The following is a 23757-nucleotide window of genomic DNA, read 5'->3' as shown; positions in this document are numbered from 1 at the left end:
TATTGGTTATTTTATTTTTATTATTAAAAAAAATTTTTTTTTGCGGTACACGGGCCTCTCACCACCGCAGCCTCTACTGTTGCCCTCTACGCGCAGGCCCAGCGGCCATGGCCCACGGGCCCAGCCGCTCTGCGGCACGTGGGATCCTCCCGGACCGGCGCACGAACCCGCGTCCCCTGCATCAGCAGGCGGACCCCCAACCCCTGTGCCACCAGGGAAGCCCTACTGGTTATTTTCAGATTTTGAAAAGTCAAGGATGCATGATATTTCTAGAATAACTATAAAAAGAGAAAAAAGTATAAAACTTCTGAAATAATATATGGGGAAAATGAAATGATATAAGATATTAAATAGCTATTTTAAAAAAAATAACAAAAAAGGAGAAAAAAGAAATATAAAACAGCCAGGACAAATAGAAAGCAAAAATAAGAGCAACTGCAGCAAATGTAAATAGGCTATATATCCCAGCTAAAAATGTTTGAAAATTGCATTAAAATTCCAACTGATGCTCTTTAAAATGAGCATATCTAAAGCATACACATGCATACAAATCTATAGCTATCTCAAAAATAGTTTAATAAATGAAAAAACAAAAAATAAACACAAAAAGAAATATATGATAAGACTTCCCTGGTAGCTCAGTGCTTAAGAATCTACCTGCCAATGCAGGGGATACAGGTTCAAGCCTTGGTCTGGGAAGATCCCACATGCTGCGGAGCAACTAAGCCCATGTGCCACAACTACTGAGTCTGCAAGCCAAACTACTGAGCCCACATGCCACAACTACTGAAGCCTGAGAGCCTAGAGCCTGTGCTCCGCAACAAGAGAAGCCACCGCAATGAGAAGCCTGCACACCACAACGAAGAGTAGTCCCATCTCACCGCAACTAGAAACAGCCCGCACACAGCAACGAAGACCCAACGCAGCTGAGTATAAAATATAAACAAATAAATTAATAAAAAAAGAATTAAAAAATAAAAACAAATACATGATAGAGATAATCACAAAGCTAAAAAAGGATTCACTGAAAAGACTAATAAGATAGATGATAAACTACAGGCAAGATGAATTAATAGAAAAGGAGGAGGGGAGTTGGGAACAGAAGTATGCAGTATCAGAAATGAAAAAAGGAGACATAATTACACATTCTTCACACATTAAAAATAGGAAGAGGGCACTTTTAACAACCCTGTACCAATAAATATTACAAATTTAGACAAAATGGACAGTCCTAGAAAAAATCTAATTTACCAAAACTGACATAATTTTCTTTAAGAATCTAAGTAATCCTGCTACTATTAAAAAAATTAAATCACTAGTCAAGAATCTGCCACCACCAAAACTTCAAACCCAAGTGGATTCAATGGTAATTTCTACCACAACTGGTTATCCATATGTGAATAAAGTTAAAATTACAGCTATACTCCAAACTACCCACAAATAACAATTCTAAATATACAGACATGAAATAAAAATGTTTAAAATTAAGAATTACTAGCACCACAAAGAGAAAAAGAATTTGCAACCTACTTAACTATCAAAAGATTAGTACCTAGAGTATGTAAAGAAGTCCCAAAGTTCAACAACCCAATAAAAAACAGAAAAATGGACAAAGGATATGAACAGTTAGTACAAAAAAAGAGGGGGGAAAGACCTTTAAGCATATATAAAGATGCTCAAACGGTCCAAGAAAATGTAAATTCAAATAAATTGATACCACTTTTCACTGATCACACTATCAAAACCTATAAATTTATAAGCATATTCCGTGAGGCGAGGTTTTAGGAAAAATAGTCACTTAGGTATACTGCAGGTAAGAGTGCAAAATCCAAGGAAAAGCAATTTGGCAATATTTACCAAAATTTCAAAAGCATTTACATATTGACCCAACAATCAGTTTTGGAAATTAACTGTATAGAAATCTCACATACAAAATGACAACTCTACAAAGTTACTCCATGCACCACTGTTTCGTTTTTTTTTAATAGCAAAAGATTAGAAAAATATCAAATACTCTATCTACTACAGATCAGGTAAAACTGGTACAGCCACAAAGTAGAAAACTGCTTTTCCTACTCTATAGAATGAGTACGCTTCATCTATACTTATTTGTGAAGACTTCTAGAATATACTGAAAAGTGGAGGAAAATAAGGAGCATAATAGCAGAAATTAGAGTAAGAAGGAGGAATATAAAAAAATACACTGGGGGAATGAGCTGGACAGGTACAGGGAAGAAAGACTAAAACATGCCTTTACATGTTTTTAAATTGTTTAAATAAATGATCCTAGTAACTTTTTTAGCAACATGAAGAGTTCATCAACTAGTATATATAACATATTTCATTTTAATTCGTAGATATTAGTAAGAAAAAACAAGCAGCCTGTAGAAAACAGACCCTGAGTTTCTTTTAAGTAATCAGAGAAATGCAGTTTAAAACCACAGTAATATATCATTTCACTTCTACCAGACCAGCAAAGATTTTAAAAGTTGGACAATGCCATACGTAGAGAGAATGGAGAGCAAAGGGAGGTTTCATTCACAACTGGTGGAGTATAAATCAGAATCACCATCTGGGAAAAGTTAGATATTATCTAATGAAATTGAACATGCAAATATCCTCCCAATGGATCTAGCATTTCCACTACAAATATGCCCGATCAACAGTACTGTGTATATGCACTTGGAGATGACTGAGAACATTTATGGCTCCGCTAATTATAATAGCCCAAATGTTGGAAATAACCAATATGTTCATAAAGAATAAAATGGATAAACGTATAATATATTCTTTGAGTAGATTATTATACTTCAACAAAAACGAATGAATCACAGGAGTGGTTCCCAAAGTGGTGATGATAATGTAAGTGAGTTTTTGGTATTATATATTGAAATGTGCCATCATTTGGGAAATCTACATAATTCAGTGAACTAGTATCTTCCTCATGACCAATGCATGGGTGAAAGATCCCTTTAAAGTGCAAGCTACCAGACAAACATGTCACAAAGAAAGAAAACTACAGGCCAATATCACTGATGAACATAGATGCAAAAATCCTCAACAAAATACTAGCAAACAGAATCCAACAGCACATTAAAAGGATCATACACCATGATCAACTGGGGTTTATCCCAGGAATGCAAGGATTCTTCAATATACAAAAAGCAATCAATGTGATACACCATATTAACAAATTGAAGGAGAAAAAGCATATGACCATCTCAATAGATGCAGAAAAAGCTTCTGAAAAAATTCAACACACATTTATGATAAAAACCCTCCAGAAAGTAGGCACAGAGAGAACTTACCTCAACATAATAACGGCCATATATGACAAACCCACAGACAGCATCGTTCTCAATGGTGAAAAACTGAAACCATTTCCTCTAAGATCAGTAACAAAACAAGGTTGCCCACTCTCACCACTATTATTCAACACAGTTTTGGAAGTTTTAGCCACAGCAATCAGAGAAGAAGAAGAAATAAAAGGAATCCAAACCAGAAAAGTAGAAGCAAAGCTGTCACTGTCTGCTGATGACATAATACTACAGAGAATCCTAAATACTTTACCAGAAAACTACTAGAGCTAATCAGTGAATTTGGTAATGTAGCAGGATACAAAATTTATGCACAGAAATCTCTTGCATTCCTATAAACTAATGATAAAAAATCTGAAAGAGAAATTAAGGAAACACTCACATTTACCACTGCAACAAAAAGAATAAAATACCTAGGAATAAACCTACCTAAGGACACAAAAGACCTGTATGCAGAAAATTATAAGACACTGATGAAAGAAATTAAAGATGATACCAACAGATGGAGAGATATACCATGTTCTTGGATTGGGAGAATCAACATTGTGAAAGTGACTCTACTACCCAAAGCAATCTACAGATTCAATGCAATCCTTATCAAACTACCAATGGCATTCTTCACAGAACTAGAACAAAAAATTTCACAATTTGTATGGAAACACAAAAGACCCCGAAGAGCCAAAGCAATCTTGAGAAAGAAAAGCGGAGCTCAAGGAATCAGGCTCCGTGACTTCAGACTATACTACAAAGCTACAGTAATCAAGACACTATGGTACTGGCACAAAAACAGAAATATAGATCAATGGAACAGGACAGAAAACCCAGAGATAAACCCACACACATATGGTCACCTTATTTTTGATAAAGGAGGCAAGAATATACAATGGAGAAAAGACAGCCTATTCAATAAGTGGTGCTGGGAAAAACTGGACAGCTACATGTAAAAGAAGGAAATTAGAACACTCCCTAACACCATAAACAAAAATAAACTCAAAATGGATTAAAGACCTAAATGTAAGGTCATACACTATAAAACACTTAGAGGAAAACATAGGCAGAACACTCTATGACATACATCACAGCAAGATCCTTTTTGACCCACCTCCTAGAGTAATGGAAATAAAAACAAAAATAAACAAATGGGACCTGATGAAACTTAAAAGCTTTTACACAGCAAATGAAAACACAAACAAGATGAAAAGACAACCCTCAGAATGGGAGAAAATATTTGCAAATGAAGCAACTGACAAAGGATTAATCTCCAAAATTTACAAGCAGCTCAGTATCAAAAAAACAAACAACCCAATCCAAAAGTGGACAGAAGACCTAAATAGACATTTCTCCAAAGAAGATATACAGATTGCCAACAAACACATGTAAGGATGCTCAACATCATTAATCATTAGAGAAATACAAATCAAAACTACAGTAAGGTATCACCTCACACCAGTCAGAATGGCCATCATCAAAGAATCTACAAACAATAAATGCTGGAGAGGGTGTGGAGAAAAGGGAAGCCTCTTGCACTGTTGGTGGGAATGTAAATTGATACAGCCACTATGGAGAACAGTAGGGAGGTTCCTTAAAAAGCTAAAAATAAAACTACCATACGACCCAGCAATCCCACTACTGGGCATATACCTGAGAAAACCATAATTCAAAAAGAGTCATGTACCACAATGTTCACTGCAGCTCTGTTTACAATAGCCAGGACATGGAAGCAACCTAAGTGTCCACTGACAGATGAATGGATAAAGAAGTGGCACATATATACAATGGAATATTACTCAGCCACAGAAGGAAACAAAACTGAGTTATTTGTAGTGAGGTGGATAGACCTAGAGTCTGTCATACAGAGTGAAGTAAGTCAGAAAGAGAAAAACAAATACTGTACAATAACACATATATATGGAGTTTTTTTTTAAAAAAGTTCTGAAGAACCTAGGGGCAAGACAGGAATAAAGATGCAGACGTAGAGAATGGACTTGAGGACACAGGGAGGGGGAAGGGTAAGCTGGGATGAAGTGAGAGAGTGGCATGGACTTATATATACTACCAAATGTAACATAGGTAGCTAGTGGGAAGCAGCTGCATAGCACAGGGAGATCAGCTCGGTGCTTTGTGACCACCTAGAGGGGTGAGATAGGGCGTGTGGGAGGGAGATGCAAGAGGGAGGAGATATGGGGATATATGTATATGTATAGCTGGTTCACTCTGTTATAAAGAAGAAACTAACACACCATTATAAAGCAATTATACTCCAATAAAGATGTTAAAAAAACGCAAGCTAGACCAATAGGTTTTAATATCGCATAGTTTGAGAAGTTCATTGATTCCAAACTCTATATTTCAGCTAACCGTTAAGAAACTATTAGGTTTTGATGAGTATTAAAGAAAAAGATAACTATTTAAAAGAATATTAAAATATTCCTCCCTCTTCTAAACATACAGCTTAGTGAGGCCGGATTTTTTCATATACTTCAACTAAAACAGTATATTGCAACTAACTGAATGCAGAAGCAAACATGAGACTCCAGTCATTAAATATATTTGCGAAAACGTAAAACAAAAACACTCTTGCCACTAACTTATTTTGGGTGTTGGAACATAGTTATTTTTCATTAAAAATGTTGTTTAAGATGTAGTAGGTTTACTATTATTAGTAGTAGTATTTTTTAGAGGTATACAAATCTATAAGCAATACACCATATGCTTAATGTTATATGTAAATATACCAACATCTACGTTTAAAATTGGTTGGTTTTAATATCTAATATGATATAATCCACATAAGCAAAGGATCTTTGTGGTCCTCAATACTTCCTAGAACTGTGAAGGAGTCCTCAAGTTTCTGAATTGAGCTATAGGTACATGCTTCAACAGGGATGGATCTCAGAAACATAACGTTTAACGAAAGTAATTCACAGAGTACACAATATGATTCTACTTAAAGTTCAAAAACAGGTGAAAGTAAACAATATGTTGGTTAAGGATACATATATGGTTGATAAAACTGTAAAGAAAAGCAAAGGGATAATTAACACAAAATTCAGGATGACCATGGTGATGGGGGCAGAGAATCCTTTGTTTCTGGAGAAAGGCACACACCAAAGGCTTCTAAGGTACTTGTGATGGTCTATTAAGCAGAGTACACAGATACAGTTTTTTGTTTTTGTTTTTTAAAACAGTATATACAAATGGTATATTTCACAACAAAAATTTTAACAGAAGAAACAAGGAGACATACCTATCCTCTTAGAAGGAAAAACTCAAAAGAATGTCTCTTTTCAAATTAATCTATAAATTCAATGCAATCACAAACAATATCTATCCCAACAAGATTTTCTATATAACTTGAAAAGATGATTTTAAATTTCATCTGGAAGAAAAATGCAAAAGAAGAGCCCAAAACTTTTTTCAAAAGAAAGTACCAAACTATGTTATAAAGCTACAATAATTAAAACAGTGTGGTAGTAGATAAATGAGTCAAAGAAAAGAAGAAAATTCAGAACTCAATTTAAAAAAAAATCAGCAAAGTATATGACCTGGCCAAAAATGCTTAATTTTCCTACTACCCAAGGAAGATAAACATTTAAATGAGATGTTATTTCAACTATTAGAAAATTAGTAAAATATTACCATCCGGTGCTGGCTAGTGGGGAGATAAAACACATCTTTTGAGAAAGTGAATATAAAAAGGTACAATCATTTGAGGGTAATTTAATACCATTATTATCCATCATTCTCAGAAGCTATCAAGTCTACGATTCATAGAAATACTATGATAAGCACATGAAACACTGCTTATAATGGCAAAAAAATCACTGCAGCATTTTAGTTATAAGGGAAAACTTGAAAATAATTTAAACGTCCATCAGTAGAGGAATGAAAGACTCATTTGACAAATAGATGCCATATCTATTTAATTACACTAAGTAGATATATCACACTGCATTTATTTAACAAACACTACGTCTCAGTTAAGTTTTTAGACACTTTGCAGATTTTAATTCATTTAAGCAACTATGTCTGGATTACAGGAGATGCTCCTGATACAACTCTTTTTAAAAAAGAACTGGTTACACTTGGACAAATGTCCTGAAAACACAAAATTTCAAACACTGTTCTTTGTCTTCCTTAAAATAGTTGTGAACACTGTGTCACTTTTAATTTTTCTCCAGTATGAGTTATTTACTGTTGTACTGAGTATACTGTATAGAGCTATCCGGTTCTAGAAGGCAGTTTTTCAACAGAAAAGTATTTTTACACTATTAAGGAATAGCAGCTTTGTTATAAACCTCCTGAGTAGGCTTACTACCAATCTCATAGCCTATAATATTAAATATATCCAAACCCCTTTCCCCTTCTAATGCTTTTTCAGGGGAACACCGTGGGCCCTTGGATCACCAACGTTACTGCAATAACACCGTATGCTTGCACAGCACTTAACGTCTGGAATATATTTTCAAAATCCTTACTGTTCTAATTTTACCTTACAGGGAGAATAAAGGGTAAAAGAGGTGTATTTAAATATATGGATTTCAAATAGACAAGTGGTGATTAAGAGAAACTTGAGGATTTTCAAAGGATCTTCCCCCCAATTTTGAGGTTAATGTGCCACGTTCTCCCACAAATGCTGCTTGGTGCCACCTTCAGACAAACTGCTGGGTTGAATGGACCAACCTACGATGACGCGCTACTTCGGTTTTCAGCTAAATGACCCTCCCTGGGGAAAGACCTCTTCTATGCCTACTTTAAAAAAGAAAAGGTCACACACGGCCAATGAAGTCTATACAGAAGGAAAGCGGAGGTGCGGACTTCACCAAGAATCCTTAGAAAAGTACTTCACTGCCAGTCCCAACCCAAGGAGCAAAGAAAACTTCAGCTGGCTACTTCTTACAACGTCCACGGGGATGCAGCGGTCCTCTCACAGGCAACTCAAAGGAAGTGCTGAACCACCCTACACTTTCCACCTCCGAAAGGGGAAACAGGAATTCTGACGCCTTACACACCTGGAAGACGCTGACTGACTAGAAACAGGTGAAGATCGGTGTGTTAGCAGCTGAAAGCGGCCACAGGTGGAGTCAGAGCCGAAGCAGCAAAGCAAAAGCGATTCTGAAAACCTCCGACCCCCGCCCCTCCCACCCAGAGCAGCGCTACCAGGCAAGAACGCGTGAGTCAACTCAGCATCCATGAGAAGCATGCAAAGTCGACTGGAACTCAATTTTTCATTAAAAAATAAAATGACAACAACGAACCCCGCACAGCCCGAGCGGCCACGCCGGGCACTCGGCCCCGGAGGACGGGCTCCTCTCGCCTGCCCTCTGGGTGGGCGTTCACGAGAGGCAGTCTCACCTGTCCTGTGCGCCGCCGCCGCCCCCGCGGACCGAAGATCAGCGTTCAGTTTCCTCCCCATGCTAAAATGCTGTCCGCGCCTCCACACGCGCTTCCTCCCCTCAGGCCCTCGAGGCCAAGCGTGACAGATCCCGTCGGACCCTGCCAACCAGCCGCGCCCGGGCCAACTCCCCGGGCCGGGGAGCCTTCGGGCCGCCCCTTGCAGGGACTCCCCTCCTCTCGGTTCCTACAGGGCCCGCGTTCGCACAGGCTCGTCAGCAGCGCGCGGGACCCTCCACGTCGCAAACAGTCCTTCCTCTCCGCCCTTGTGCCAAGAACGCCGCCCGGGCGTCGCGGGGCGGCTCCGAGGCGCCGGCGGGAGTGACGCGGGACCGGAGTCCAGGCTCGGAGCCTGCAGACCTCGCCGCGCTCGTCAGCCAAACGCTGCTCCTGCCCCAGAGGGTCATAGGAAGGCACGAACGCTGAAACTCCCCACCACCTGAGGTAACAAGTCGACTTTCTCAGTGACTGACGCTGGAACCCGGAAGTAAAACCCCACGCCCACAGGAAGCGGAGATGGGGGGAGAGAAAGTGAAAACTGAACTGTGGCGTCCCTAGGAGGCAGGAGCCAATCGCTGGGGAGAAGCCGACGCGCAGGCGCGAGCTGCGGCCGTCGTCCACGCGGCGCTCACCTCTCTCCTCTACGCAGGCGCGAGCCCGCGGCGCGGCCCGGGATTGGACAAAGGATTCTGGCGGGCGCGGTTGCCCGGCGGGCGGAGCGGGGCGTCTCGCGGGGCTGACGCGTTACCGGAAGCGGAAGGCGCGCAAGGGGAACCGCGGAGGCGCGGCCATGACGGCCTTGAATGTGTTTGCGGGCGTCTTTCGCCTCACCGTTGGGAGTATATACCTCCTTGAGTCTCCTGCTACAGCTGCCGCAGCGTTGCTTGTCTTGTCTTGCCCAAAAGCGACGTTTACGAAATCACGCCTTTGTAGTAATTTAATAAACGTTGATCCATGTAACATTTGTTTATGTGGTGGGTTCCCTAGGAAAACACCACTAGAAGTTTCTATTCCATGCAGAGTTAAGGGAATAGCATTACTATAGCAATGCTGTTACCACAAATAGCATTACTTATACCAATCAGAGATACTAGGTGATGCACTTAACCGTGAGCCAGACACTGGGCCACACTATGGGAATAGAATAATTTACTCATTCAGTAGCATCTTTTATTGTTTACTGTGGCCAGGTGCTGAATTAGGCACTAAGATTACAGTCATGAATAAGCCAGATAAGGACCTGCACAGAGTGGAGCTTATTCTAGAGGTGGATGACAAACAGTAACAAGTAACACCACCACCACCACCAGAACAGAACTTAATAATACTGCAGTGAAAACAAGCCAGAAATGCTGAGGATGGGGTTGGAGGCTGGAGGCCGGAGCAGAAGAGGCAGAGCTACAACGTCTCACTGAATAAGGGACATTTGAGGTCAAACCTCAGTGATAAAAACAGACCAAATTAGTTCTTGGAAGATGAGGAGGAAGAACTTTCCAAGCAGAAGACAAAGTAAGTACAAAAGTCCTAGACATGAAATTGTGTTCAAGAACTGAGGAAGGTTGGCTGTAGAAGCAGAGACTGAGGTACAGCCGATGTTTTCAAAGTACATAAAACCAGTATGTACAACTCCCTGGTTTATCACAAAGCAAATATTCATGAAACCACCACCCTGGTCAGGAAATAGAACATTGCCAAAAACCCAGGAGTTCCTTCTTGCGCCACCTATGGATCAATACCCACTCCCCTTACCTACCATCAAACCTAACAACGAATCTAACTTCCATGGTAATCTCTTCCTTTCCTTTCTCAGTAGGTTTGCTGCCTAAATATGCATCCCTAAACTTTATCATTTAGTTTTGCTTGTGGTTTGAACTTTATATAAACTGAATGGGTTTGTGCCTGGTTTCTTTGGAGTAACACTGTGAGACTCATGTTTTTGTGTACACAATTCTTTCATTTTCATTGCTATATATATAGGGGTGGGTGTAGTACATTTTCTTTATCTATTTTACTGTTGATAGACATTTGCATTATTTCCAGTTCTTGGCTATGATGAATAATACTGTGGAGCACAGGCTCCGGACGCGCAGGCTCAGCGGCCATGGCTTATGGGCCTAGCCGCTCCGCAGCATGTGGGATCTTCCCGGACCAGGGCACGAACCCATGTCCCCTGCATCGGCAGGTGGACTCTCAACCACTGCGCCACCAGGGAAGCCCTGAACTTTCTTATTCACATCTCTGTACACCTGGGCATCATTTATGTTGGGTGTATTACATGCTGGACGTGCTGGACATGATGATTTGGACTTTTTGCTTCAGCAAATATTTATTCCCTTCCCTCTTTTACTGTTGGTCAGGTTTGCTTTTCTACCCCATTGATATTGTCCTTGGTCATATGAATGCTTTTGGCTGATAGAATATTAGCAGACATGATATATGCAGGAGTCTTGTGTGCTTGCATAGTTTGATTTGGCTCCTGAGTGCAGGTGATGCACACGAGGAGACCATAGTCTCATGTAGCTGTTGCCCCTTCAGTCTGGGCCCTCAGAATAAGCACATATGGAGCAGATGTGAATCCAACCTGCAGGCCAAACCAATCTTAGATTAGCATAAACTTAGACATCCCAAAGATTGGTGAGTATGAGAATTAATGCTGTTGTCCTAAGTCACTGAGCCTGGGGTGGTCTATTACACAGCATTATTGTGGCAATAAAGAAGGCATATGTTCAGCTTTAATAGATAAAGTCAAACTTCTTGCAAATTGGTTTTACAAAGTTATATTTCCACAAGAAATCTATGAGAATTCTAGTTTCTCTACATCTTGGTCAATATTTTTTAACTTTAGTTACTCTGAAGGGTGTCATATGGTTTGAATCTGCATTGCCTCCAACTTTGTTCTTTTTCCAATATTTGAATAGTTTTGGCTATTCTAAGTCATTTGAATTTCTGTATAAATTTTAGAATAAGTTTATTTTCTACCTCAAAACACACATACACACACAAAAACAAACAAATCAAAAAAAAACAAACAACCCACAGCTTCTAGGATATTGCCTGGGATTGTGTTTAATACATAGATCAATTTGGAGAGAATTAACATCTCAATATTCTACCTTTGAATTCATGAACATGATATCTCTATTTATTTAGGTCTCTCATATTTTCTCTAGGCAACATCTATATTTTCCAGTGTTCAGGTCTTGTGCACATTTTGTTATATTTATCTCTTCATATTTTTATGGTATTTTGAAATTTTAATTTATAATGGCTTATTGCTAGTATATAGAAATACAAATGATGTTCCCATAGCAACCTTATATCCTGCAACTTGCTAAACTCACTAATTAGATCTAATAGCTATTTGTGTGTGTGTATGTGTGTGTATTCCTTAAGATTTTTCTAAGACAAACATGTTGATTGCAAATAAAAATACTTTTCTTTGTTTCCAATCTGTATTTTTTTTCCTATTGCATTGGTTAAGTCCTCAAATGCAATATTGAATATAAGAGGTGAGAGCAAACATCTTATTATTGATCTATGGGGAAAGCATTCAATATTTCACCATTAAGTATAATGTTACCTTTGGTGTTTTCTGTCCTTTTTTAGGTTGAGGATTTGCCCTTTTATTCCTAGTTTTTGAGAGCTTTTATCATAAATGAATGTTGAATTTTGTCTGCATCTATTGAGAGGATTATATAGTTTTTTTTAATCTACTAGTATGATGAATTACATTATTTTCAAATGTTCATCCAACCTTGAATTCCTGGGATGAACCAAATTTACTTAGGATGCATTATCCTTTCTCTATATTACTGGACATGAATTGCTATATTTTGTTAAGGATTTTGGCATGTATGTTCATGAGAGATATTGGTCCACAGTTTACTTTTCTTGTGATATCTTAGTTTTGGTATGAGGGTAACTCTAGCTTCACAGAATGAGTTGGTAAGTATTCCCTCATCTTTTTATTTCCAAAATACTCTGATTAAAATAGGTATTATTTCTTCCAAAAATGTTTAATAGAATTAATCAGTGAAGTCATTAGGGACCTGTATTTTCTTTATAGGGAGTTTTTTTAAGTACAAATTTTATTTCATTAATAGATATAGAGTTATTAAGAATATCTATTTTAGAGGAATAGAGCTCTACCAATACCACTGTCACAGCAGGGTGACTGTGGGCTTTCTCCCAAAGCCCCAAGGAGAAACAGCAGAAGCTTAACACTGTGTGTTTGAGGAAATAGACACCACCAAAATAATCCAGTGAGTCACTGAGCAAATAAATAAGCAAATAACAGTAACAAGGCCCCAAGGGGTGAGGGGAGAACAGCACACAGAGTTGTGGCAATTTATTACATAAATGTTCAGCTTCCAACCAAAAATTATGAGTCATGAAAAGAAAACAGAAAAGTATGACCATGCACTGAAAAAAGCAAGCAACAGAAACTCTTGTGAGAGTGACTAAAATTGTATTTAAGAAAGAAAGACTTCAAAGTAGCCATTATAAACATGTTCAACAGACTAAAGGAAAGTGTGATAAAAGAAGTAAGGAAAGATATGTTGACAATATCACATCAAATGAAGAATATCAATAAAGCGAAATTATGAAACCAATTCTAAAAAAAACAAAGAGAAATTACAAAAAAGAGCCAAATGGAAAGTGTGGAGTTGAAAAGTAAAATAATTGAAATAAAAACACCTAGAGGGACTCAACAGTGATTAGAACTGGAAGAAGAAAGAATTAGCAAGCTTGAATATAGATCAATAGAGATTATTGATCAAGCTGAAAAACAGCATAAACAATAAAGAAAAAGGAAAAAGAGGCTTCAAGATGGCAGAAGAGTAAGACGTGGAGATCACCTTCCTCCCCACAAATACATCAGAAATACATCTACATCTGGAACAACTCCTACAGAACACCTACTGGACGCTGGCAGAAGACCTCAGACCTCCCAAATGGCAAGAAAGTCCCCACGTACCTGGGTAGGGCAAAAAAAAAAAAAGAAAAAACAGAGACAAAAGAATAGGGACGGGACCTGCACCACTGGGAGGGAGCTGTGAAGGAGGATAGGTTTCCACACACTAGGAAGCCCCTTCACTGGCGGAGACTGCGGGTTGCTTAGGGGGGAAGCTTCAGAGCCGCGAAGGAGAGCGCAGTAAAAGGGGTGCACAGGGCAAAGTGGAGAGATTCCCGCACAGAGGACCAGTGCCGACCGGCACTCACCAGCCCGAGAGGCTTGTCTGCTCACCCGCTGGGGCGGGCTGTGGCTGGGAGCTGAGGCTCGGGCTTCGGAGGTTGGATCCCAGGCAGAGGACTGGGGTTGGCTGCGTGAACACAGCCTGAAGGGACTAGTGCGCCACAGCTAGCGAGGAGGGAGTCCGGGAAAAAGTCTGGAGCTGCCGAAAAGGCAAGAGACTTCTTCTTGCCTCTTTGTTTCGCGGTGTGCGAGGAGAGGGGATTCAGAGCTCCGCTTAAAGGAGCTCCAGAGACGGGCGCGAGCCGCGGCTAACAGCGCAGACCCCAGAGATGGGCATGAGACGCTAAGGCTGCTGCTGCAGCCACCAAGAAGCCTGTGTGCAAGCACAGGTCACTCTCCACACCTCCCCTCCCAGGAGCCTGTGCGGCCCGCCACTGCCAGGGTCCCGTGATCCAGGGACAACTTCCCCGGGAGAATGCACGGCGCGCCTGAGGCTGGTGCAGCGTCACACCAGCCGCTGCCGCTGCAGGCTCACCCCACATCCGTACCCCTCCTCTCCCCAGCCTGAGAGAGCCAGAGACCCCGAATCAGCTGCTCCTTTAACCCCGTCCTGTCAGAGCGAAGAACAGACGCCCTTAGGCGACCTACATGCACAGGCAGAGGGCCAAATCCAAAGCTGAATCCCAGGAGCTGTGCGAACAAAGAGGAGAAAGGGAAATCTCTCCCAGCGGCCTCAGGAGCAGCGGATTAAATCTCCAAAATCAACTTGATGTACCCTGCCTCTGTGGAATACCTGAATAGACAACAAATCATCATAACTTGAGGAGGTGGATGTTGGGAGCAATGATATATATATTTTTCCCCCTTTTTCTTTTTTTGTTAATGTGTGTGTGTATGCTTCTGTGTGTGATTCTGTCTGTGTAGCTTTGCTTTTACCATTTGTCCTAGGGTTCTGTCTGTCCGGTTTTTTTCCTTCTTTTTTTTAGTATAGTTTTTAGTGCCTGTTATCATTGGTGCATTTGTTATTTGGTTTGGTTGCTCTCTTCTTTCTTTTTTTTATTACTTTTAAAATTTTTTCTTAATATTTTTTTATTTTAAATAACGTTATTTTCTTTTTTTTTCTTTCTTTCTTTTTTTCTCCCTTTTTTTCTGAGCCGTGTGGATGACAGGCTCATGGTGCTCTGGCCAGGCATCAGGGCAGTGCCTCTGAGGTGGGAGAGCCAAGTTCAGGACATCGGTCCACCAGAGACGTCCCAGCTCCACGTAATATCAAATGGCAAAAATCTCCCAGAGATCTCCATCTCAATGCCAAGACCCAGCTCCAGTCAATGACCAGCAAGCTACAGTGCTGGACACCCTGTGTCAAACAACTAGCAGGACAGGACCACAACCCCACCCATTAGCAGAGAGGCTGCCTACAAGCATAATAAGATCACAGACACCCCAAAACACACCACCAGATGTGGACCTGCCCACCTGAAAGACAAGATCCAGCCTCATCCACCAGAACACAGGCACTAGTCCCCTCCACCAGGAAGCCTACACAACCCACTGAACCAACCATAGCCACTGGGGGCACACACCAAAAACAATGGGAATTACTAACCTGCAGTCTGTGAAAAGCAGACCCCAAACACAGTAAGGTAAACAAAATGAGAAGACAGAGAAACACATAGCAGATGAAGGAGCAAGGTAAAAACCCACCAGACCTAACAAATGAAGAGGAAATAGGCAGTCTACCTGAAAAAGAATTCAGAATGATAGTAAAGATGATCCAAAATCTTGGAAATAGAACAGAGAAATACAAGAAACATTTAACAAAGACCTAGAAGAACTAAAGAGCAAGCAAACAATGATGAACAACACAATAAATGAAATTAAAAATTCTCTAGAAGGGATCAATAGCAGAATAACTGAGGCGGAAGAACAGATAAGTGACCTGGAAGATAAAATAGTGGAAATAACTACTGCAGAGCAGAATAAAGAAAAAAGAATGAAAAGAATTAAGGACAGTCTCAGAGACCTCTGAGACAACATTAAAGACAGCAACATTCAAATTATAGGGGTCCCAGAAGAAGAAGAGAAAAAGAAAGGGACTGAGAAAATATTTGAAGAGATTATAGTTGAAAACTTCCCTAACATGGGAAAAGAAATAGTCAATCAAGTCCAGGAAGCACAGAGAGTCCCATACAGGATAAATCCAAAGAGAAACACGCCAAGACACATATTAATCAAACTACCAAAACTTAAATACAAAGAAAAAATATTAAAAGCAGCAAAGGAAAACAACAAATAACATACAAGGGAATCCCCATACGGTAAACAGCTGATCTTTCAGCAGAAACTGCAAGCCAGGAAGGAGTGGCAAGACATATTTAAATTGATGAAAGGGAAAAAACCTACAACCAAGATTACTCTGCCCAGCAAGGATCTCATTCAGATTCGATGGAGAAATTAAAACCTTTGCAGACAAGCAAAAGCTAAGAGAATTCAGCACCACCAAACCAGCTTTACAACAAATGCTAAAGGAACTTCTCTAGGCAGGAAACACAAGAGAAGGAAAACACCTACAATAACAAACCCAAAACAATTTAAAAAATGGTAATAGGAACATACATATCGATAATTACCTTAAATGTAAATGGATTAAATGATCCAACCAAAAGACACAGACTGGCTGAAGGGATACAGAAACAAGACCCGTATATATGCTGTCTCCAAGAGACCCACTTCAGACCTAGGGACACATACAGACTGAAAGTGAGGGGATGGAAAAGGATATTCCATGCAAATGGAAATTGAAAGAAAGCTGGAATAGCAATTCTCATATCAGACAAAATAGACTTTAAAACAAAGACTATTATTACAAGAGACAAAGAAGGACACTACATAATGATCAAGGGATCAATCCAAGAAGAAATATAACAATTCTAAATATTTATGCACCCAACATAGGAGCACCTCAATACATAAGGCAAAAACTAACAGCCATAAAAGGGGAAATCAACAGTAACACAATCATAGAAGGGGACTTTAACACCCCACTTTCACCAATGGACAAATCATCCAAAATGAAAATAAATAAGGAAACACAAGCTTTAAATGCTACATTAAACAAGATAGACTTAATTGATATTTATAGGACATTCCATCCAAAAACAACAGAATACACTTTCTTCTCAAGTTCTCATGGAACATTCTCTAGGATAGATCATATCTTGGGTCACAAATCAAGCCTTGGGAAATTTAAGAAAACTGAAATGGTATCAAGTATCTTTTCTGACCACAGTGCTATGAGACTACATATCAATTACAGGAAAAACCCTGTAAAAAATACAAACACTTGGAGGCTAAAAATACACTACTTAATAAGCAAAATATCACTGAAGAAATCAAAGAGGAAATCAAAAAATACCTAGAAACAAATGACAATGAAAACACGACGACCCAAAACTTATGGGAAGCAGCAAAAGCAGTTCTAAGAGGGAAGTTTATAGCAATGCAGTCCTATCTTAACAAACAAGAAAAATCTCAAATAAACAACCTAACCTTACACTTAAAGCAATTAGAGAAAGAAGAACCAAAAAACCCCAAAACTAGCAGAAGGAAAGAATCATAAAGATCAGATCATAAATAAATGAAAAAGAAATGAAGGAAACGATAGCAAAGGTCAATAAAACTAAAAGCTGGTTCTTTGAGAAGATAAACAGAACTGATAAACCATTAGCCAGACTCATCAAGAAAAAAAAGGGAGAAGACTCAAATCAATAGAATTAGAAATGAAAAAGGAGAAGTAATAACTGACACTGCAGCAATAGAAAGGATCATGAGAGATTACTACAAGCAAATATAAGATAATAAAATGAACAACCTGGAAGAAATGGACAATTTCTTAGAAATGCACAACCTTCCAAGACTGAACCAGGAAGAAATAGAAAATATGAACAGACCAATCACAAGCACTGAAATTGAAACTGTGATTAAAAATCTTCCAACAAACAAAAGCCCAAGACCAGATGGCTGCACAGGCAAATTCTATCAAACATTTAGAGAAGAGCTAACACCTATCCTTCTCAAACTCTTCCAAAATATAGCAGAGGTAGGAACACTCCCAAACTCATTCTATGAGGCCACCATCATCCTGATACCAAAATCAGACAAAGAAGCCACAAAGAAAGAAAACTACAGGCCAATATCACTGATGAACATAGATGCAAAAATCCTAAATAAAATACTAGCAAACAGAATCCAAGAGCACATTAAATGGATCATACACCATGATCAAGTGGGGTTTATCCCAGAAATGCAAGGATTCTTCAGTATATGCAAATCAATCAATGTGATACACCATATTAATAAACTGAAAGAGAAAAACCATATGATCATCTCAATAGATGCAGAGAAAGCTTTTGACAAAATTCAACCCATTTATGATAAAAACCCTTCAGGAAGTAGGCAGAGAGGGAAGTTACCTCAACATAATAAAGGTCATATATGACAAACCCACAGCCAACATTGGTCTCAATGGTGAAAAACTGAAACCACTTCCACTAAGATCAGGAGCAAGACAAGGTTGCCCACTCTTACCACTATTATTCAACATCGTTTTATAGTTTTGGAACTTTTAGCCACAGCAATCAGAGAAGAAAAAGAAATAAAAGGAATCCAAATCGGGTAAGAAGTAAAGCTGTCACTGTTTGCAGATGACATGAAACTATACATAGAGAATACTAAAGATGCTACCAGAAAACTACTACAGCTAATCAATGAATTTGGTAAAGTAGCAGGATACAAAATTTATGCACAGAAGTCTCTTGCATTCCTATACACTAATGATAAAAAAATCTGAAAGAGAAATTAAGGAAACACTCCCATTTACCACTGCAACAAAAAGAATAAAATACCTAGGAATAAACCTACCTAAGGACACAAAAGTCCTGTATGCAGCAAATTATAAGACACTGATGAAAGAAATCAAAGATGATACAAATAGATGGAGAGATATACCATGTTCTTGGATTGGAAGAATCAATATTGTGAAAATGACTATACTACCCAAAGCAATCTACAGATTCAATGCAATCCCTATCAAACTACCACTGGCATTTTTCACAGAACTAGAACAAAAAATTTCACAATTTGTATGGAAACACAAAAGACCCTGAAGAGCCAAAGCAATCTTGAGAAAGAAAAACGGAGCTGGAAGAATCAGGCTCCCTGTCTTCCAACTATACTACAAAGCTACAGTAATCAAGACAGAATGGTACTGGCACAAAAACAGAAATAGATAGTGGAACAGGATAGAATGACCAGAGATAAACCCACACACATATGGTCACCTTATCTTTGATAAAGTAGGCAAGAATATACAATGGAGAAAAGACAGACTCTTCAATAAGTGGTGCTGGGAAAACTGGACAGCTAAATGTAAAGAGTGAAATTAGAACACTCCCTAACAACATACACAAAAATAAACTCAAAATGGATTAAAGACCTAAATGTAAGGGCAGATACTATAAAACTCTTAGAGGAAAACATAGGCAGAACACTCTATGACATACATCACAGCAAGATCCTTTTTGACCCACCTCCTAGAGTAATGGAAATAAAAACAAAAATAAACAGATGGGACCTGATGAAACTTAAAAGCTTTTACACAGCAAAGGAAAACACAAACAAGATGAAAAGACAACCCTCAGAATGGGAGAAAATATTTGCAAATGAAGCAACTGACAAAGGATTAATCTCCAAAATTTACAAGCAGCTCATGCAGCTCAGTATCCAAAAAAACAAACAACCCAATCCAAAAATGGGCAGAAGACCTAAACAGACATTTCTCCAAAGAAGATATACAGATTGCCAAGAAACACATGAAAGAATGCTCAACATCATTAATCATTAGAGAAATGCAAATCAAAACTACATTGAGATATCATCTCACACCAGTCAGAATGGCCATCATCAAAAAAATCCACAAACAATAAATGCTGGAGAGGGTGTGGAGAAAAGGGAACCCTCTTGCACTGTTGGTGGGAATGTAAATTGGTGCAGCCACTATGGAGAACAGTATGGAGGTTCCTTAAAAAACTAAAAATAGAACTACCATAAGGCCCAGCAATCCCACTACTGGGCATATACCCTGAGAAAATCATAATTCAAGAAGAGTCATGTAACACAATGTTCATTGCAGCTCTATTTATAATAGCCAGGACATGGAAGCAACCTAAGTGTCCATCGACAGATGAATGGATAAATAAGATATGGTACATACATACAATGGAATACTACTCAGAGTACATTAACCTATGTATAATGGGAGTAGCAGGAGAGGAGAGAGAACAGAGAAGAAAATATATTTGGAGAAATAATAGCTAAAAACTCCCCAAATTGATGGAAAAATAATAATATAGACATCCAGGAAGCTCAATGAACTCCAAGTGGTATAAATTCAGAGAGTCACAAACAAACACATCATAGGAAAAAAATGCTCAAAGTCAAAGACAAGGACAAAATCTTGAAAGCAGCAACAAAAAAATAACTTGTCGCTTATAATAGACCCCTGATAAGATTAACAGCCGACTTCTCAGCAGAAACAGTGGAATCTAGAAGACAGTGAGATGACATATTTAAAGTACTCAAAGAAAAAAAACTGTCAACCAAGGATCCTATATCCAGCAACTTTATGTTTCAAAAGTGAAAGTGAATAAAAGACTGTCCCAAATAAACAAAAACTGAAAGAATTTTTTGCTAGCAGATCTGCATTGCAACAAATACTAAAGAAGTTCTTCAGGTTGAAACCAAGTGACCACAAATGGTAATCTGAATCTGCATGAAAAAGCAAAGAACTCTGGTAAAATTTATTACATAAAGATAAAAAACAGTATAAATGCATATTTTTCTTCTTCATTCTCATAACTAATTTTAAAAGCCATGAAATAATATGTACATAATGTAATATTGGGCTTATTGGGGCTTATAACATGTAGAAATGAAATATATGTACAGTACAGTTGCCAATAAAAGCACAAAGGAGGTAAGTGGGGGCAAAGCTGCATTTGGCTAAGGAAATGACAACAGATGGTAAGGTAATAATTATAAGAATGTATTCTTGGGTTTGTAACATTTGTATGTGTAATATGTATGACAATAATAATGCAAAAGGAAAAAATGGATTAGATCTAAATAGGTGTAGCATTTTTATATATCACTGAATTAAGCTAGTATAAATCTGAAACTGATTCCGATAAGATGTATATAGCAAACCCTAGAGAAAAACTAAAATAAACAAACAAAATTAAAGAAATGAAAATGCTACAATAGAAAATATTACTTAATGCAAATGAAAGCAGTAACGGAGGAACAGAGAAACAAATAAGACATGAGACATATAGAAAACAAAAAATAAAATGGCAAGACATTAATCCAACTATATAAATATAATTAAATGTGAATGGATTAAACAACAAATCAAAAGGAGAATTAGTAGAGAGTTCAGCAGAATGGATTAAAAGATGATATAACTATAGTCTGTTTGCAGGAGAGACACTCTAGATCCAAAGATATAAATATATTGAAAGTAAAAGGATGGGAGTATATTCACCCATAAGAAAGCTGAAATGGCTATACTAATATAAGACAAAACATACTTTGAAACAAAAAAGATATTCCTAGAGATAAGGAGGGAAATTTATATAAGTATCAATTCATAAGGAAGCGATACCAGTTATAAATAGATATGCACCTAATAACAGAACTCCGAAACACATGAAGAAAAAACTGCAGAAATGAAGAGAGAAATAGGCAATTAAACAACATAGTTGGAGACGTCAATACTCACTTTCAATAATGGATAGAATAATAAGATCAACAAGTAAACCTTCTTTTCCTAAGTTCCCCCTTGAGAGGGCCTTGGGAACCACGGAGGAACTGCTCCCCAAATGTGTGTGGAGAAATGGATCTGTGTGGTGCAAAGGATTGACTGTGATGGCACTGGAGGTGAACTCGTTCAAGAGCACCTGCTGTGGAAGTGTAGTTGAGTCACGGACTCCAGCAGCCAGCCCACTGGACCCACCATGGCATTCACATTTCCTTCAGGATGCTCCTAGACAGTAACCATTGGCATGGAGAATTGGGAAATTTTAGGCAAAACAAGTTTAATCACGCATTAATAGTTGTTAAAACTAAAAACACCAAAACAGCATTTTGCTTTCTGGCCATGATGAAGTAACTGGTGTCATTTTAGCTTTTCACTATAAATTTCTGGAAAACTGGGAAAAACATTTACAACAACTATTTTCAGACTTTGAACAAGAGATAGCCCAGCACTTTGATCCCTGAACTGAAAGAAAGTGAACAAACAAGCTTTCTGACTGGATGCATGTATTGCACCATGGGTGGGAAGGGAGAACCCCACATAGAATGATGGTATTGTTGAGCTAAGGAAACAGAAATTTGAGTTTCAAGAAACTAAGGTGGTTTGAATTTTTGGGACAGTACACAAGGAGGAGAAAGATATGTGAAGAACTCCAGAAATTTGCATAGGGGTTCACTAAAGTCTGACTGAATACTAAGTTTCACATGTATAGCGAGAGACTCCAAGAGGTCAGGAAAAGAACTCCCAGAAAAAGACTCCTGGGGAGCTGTAGAATTACTAAGTACCAGAGCTCACACAGGCTTGGAAGACATTTGAGTTCTGACCTACCAGAGAGGAAAGAAAGACCTTGCTGAACACCTGGGGCATTCAGGAGAAACCCCTGAAAGCCTTGCCTTAGTAGGTTAGCAAAAAAAATAGTAGCCTTAGAGATTAACAAAAAAATAGATAAATGAATTACTACATAATAAGTATTTTGGGAACAATTCTTTCTAAGTTCAGAAAAAAATTACCTTAGATTCTACACATAGCAACAAATTCCAGATGGGTTAAAGACTTAACAGAACAGAACAAAACAGAATAATATACATATTCTGGCTCTTGGTGGGTAAATACATTCAGAATATTGAAGATAAAAGAAATACTCTAAGAGAATATATTTCTGAATATATAAAAACTTAAAAAATCTTTTCTACAAGAAAATGTTGAAATCAAGCAACAGAGTGGAGAAAAATTATAACATAGTAAGCTAATAATAAGGAAATGTTTGCTTTCTAATATATTTAGTAAATACTTGCATACACATATATGTGTGTATATATGCATACAGATACAGATATAATACATCTATACATAAGTATATAAATATATGGTATATACATATATAAATATAAAATTTAAAATATAGTCTATACTCAGATCTAGATGATCCTTTGTTAAGGAAGAAATATTGAAGAAAATACAAACATACAAACACACGGCATTGTCATAGGGAAAAACATAACATCCCCTGGGCAAATATATTCATTAAAAAATGTACTGCACTTAGTAAAAAATGCAAGAAACTTGCAAGAAAAATGCAAGAGCCTAATTTTGGTAGACAAGTGGCAAAAAGGTTATAAACACATATTGCTAATAGGCTTGAAATGTCACTTCCAGGCCTGGGGCTATGAATTTCCCCGCGCTTGGGATTCGGATAGACGGGGTTCAAACCCTTGTGGGTACAGCGCCGGACTGGTGGTAAAGACTCAGTCTTAGGGGAGACCTCTCCTGGGTCTGCTCTCTGCTAGTCCTTATGTGTTTCCAGATGGGATCATTCCTGCTATTTTTACTTTTCAGCTCAAACTAACTTCTGCATTTAGGCTCAGTACAGGTCCCGTGATGTGGCTGCAATCGATTACGCAATCGCCCACTTGGAATCATTTGTAAACAGAGTCTTCATTTCTGTCATGAGACTTCAAAAGGCGTGGTGTATGCGT

At 38.5% G+C, this 23757-nt stretch overlaps 1 protein-coding gene across 2 annotated transcripts in view; it reads right to left on the bottom strand.

Annotated features, from left to right (window-relative positions):
- TASOR2 (transcription activation suppressor family member 2) overlaps positions 1–9200 on the bottom strand; it is a 66928-nt gene extending 57728 nt beyond the window's left edge. The window contains exon 1 of one of the 2 annotated variants that reach the window (XM_019933205.3): positions 8673–9200. Coding sequence is in view for 1 of the 2 variants with exons in the window: in XM_033852316.1 (XP_033708207.1) it covers positions 8673–8733 (61 nt within the window). In the remaining variant the exon portion in view is untranslated. The remainder of the gene's footprint in view (positions 1–8672) is intronic. The other variant, XM_033852316.1, reaches the window with a different exon arrangement.
- Between the last annotated feature and the right edge of the window lie 14557 nt (positions 9201–23757).

The sequence above is a fragment of the Tursiops truncatus genome, chromosome 2, assembly GCF_011762595.2.
Source record: "Tursiops truncatus isolate mTurTru1 chromosome 2, mTurTru1.mat.Y, whole genome shotgun sequence".
In the NCBI taxonomy this organism is placed as follows: Eukaryota; Metazoa; Chordata; class Mammalia; order Artiodactyla; family Delphinidae; genus Tursiops; species Tursiops truncatus.
Note: the sequence above shows the minus strand (reverse complement) of the source record. Positions and strands in the feature narration are given on the sequence as shown.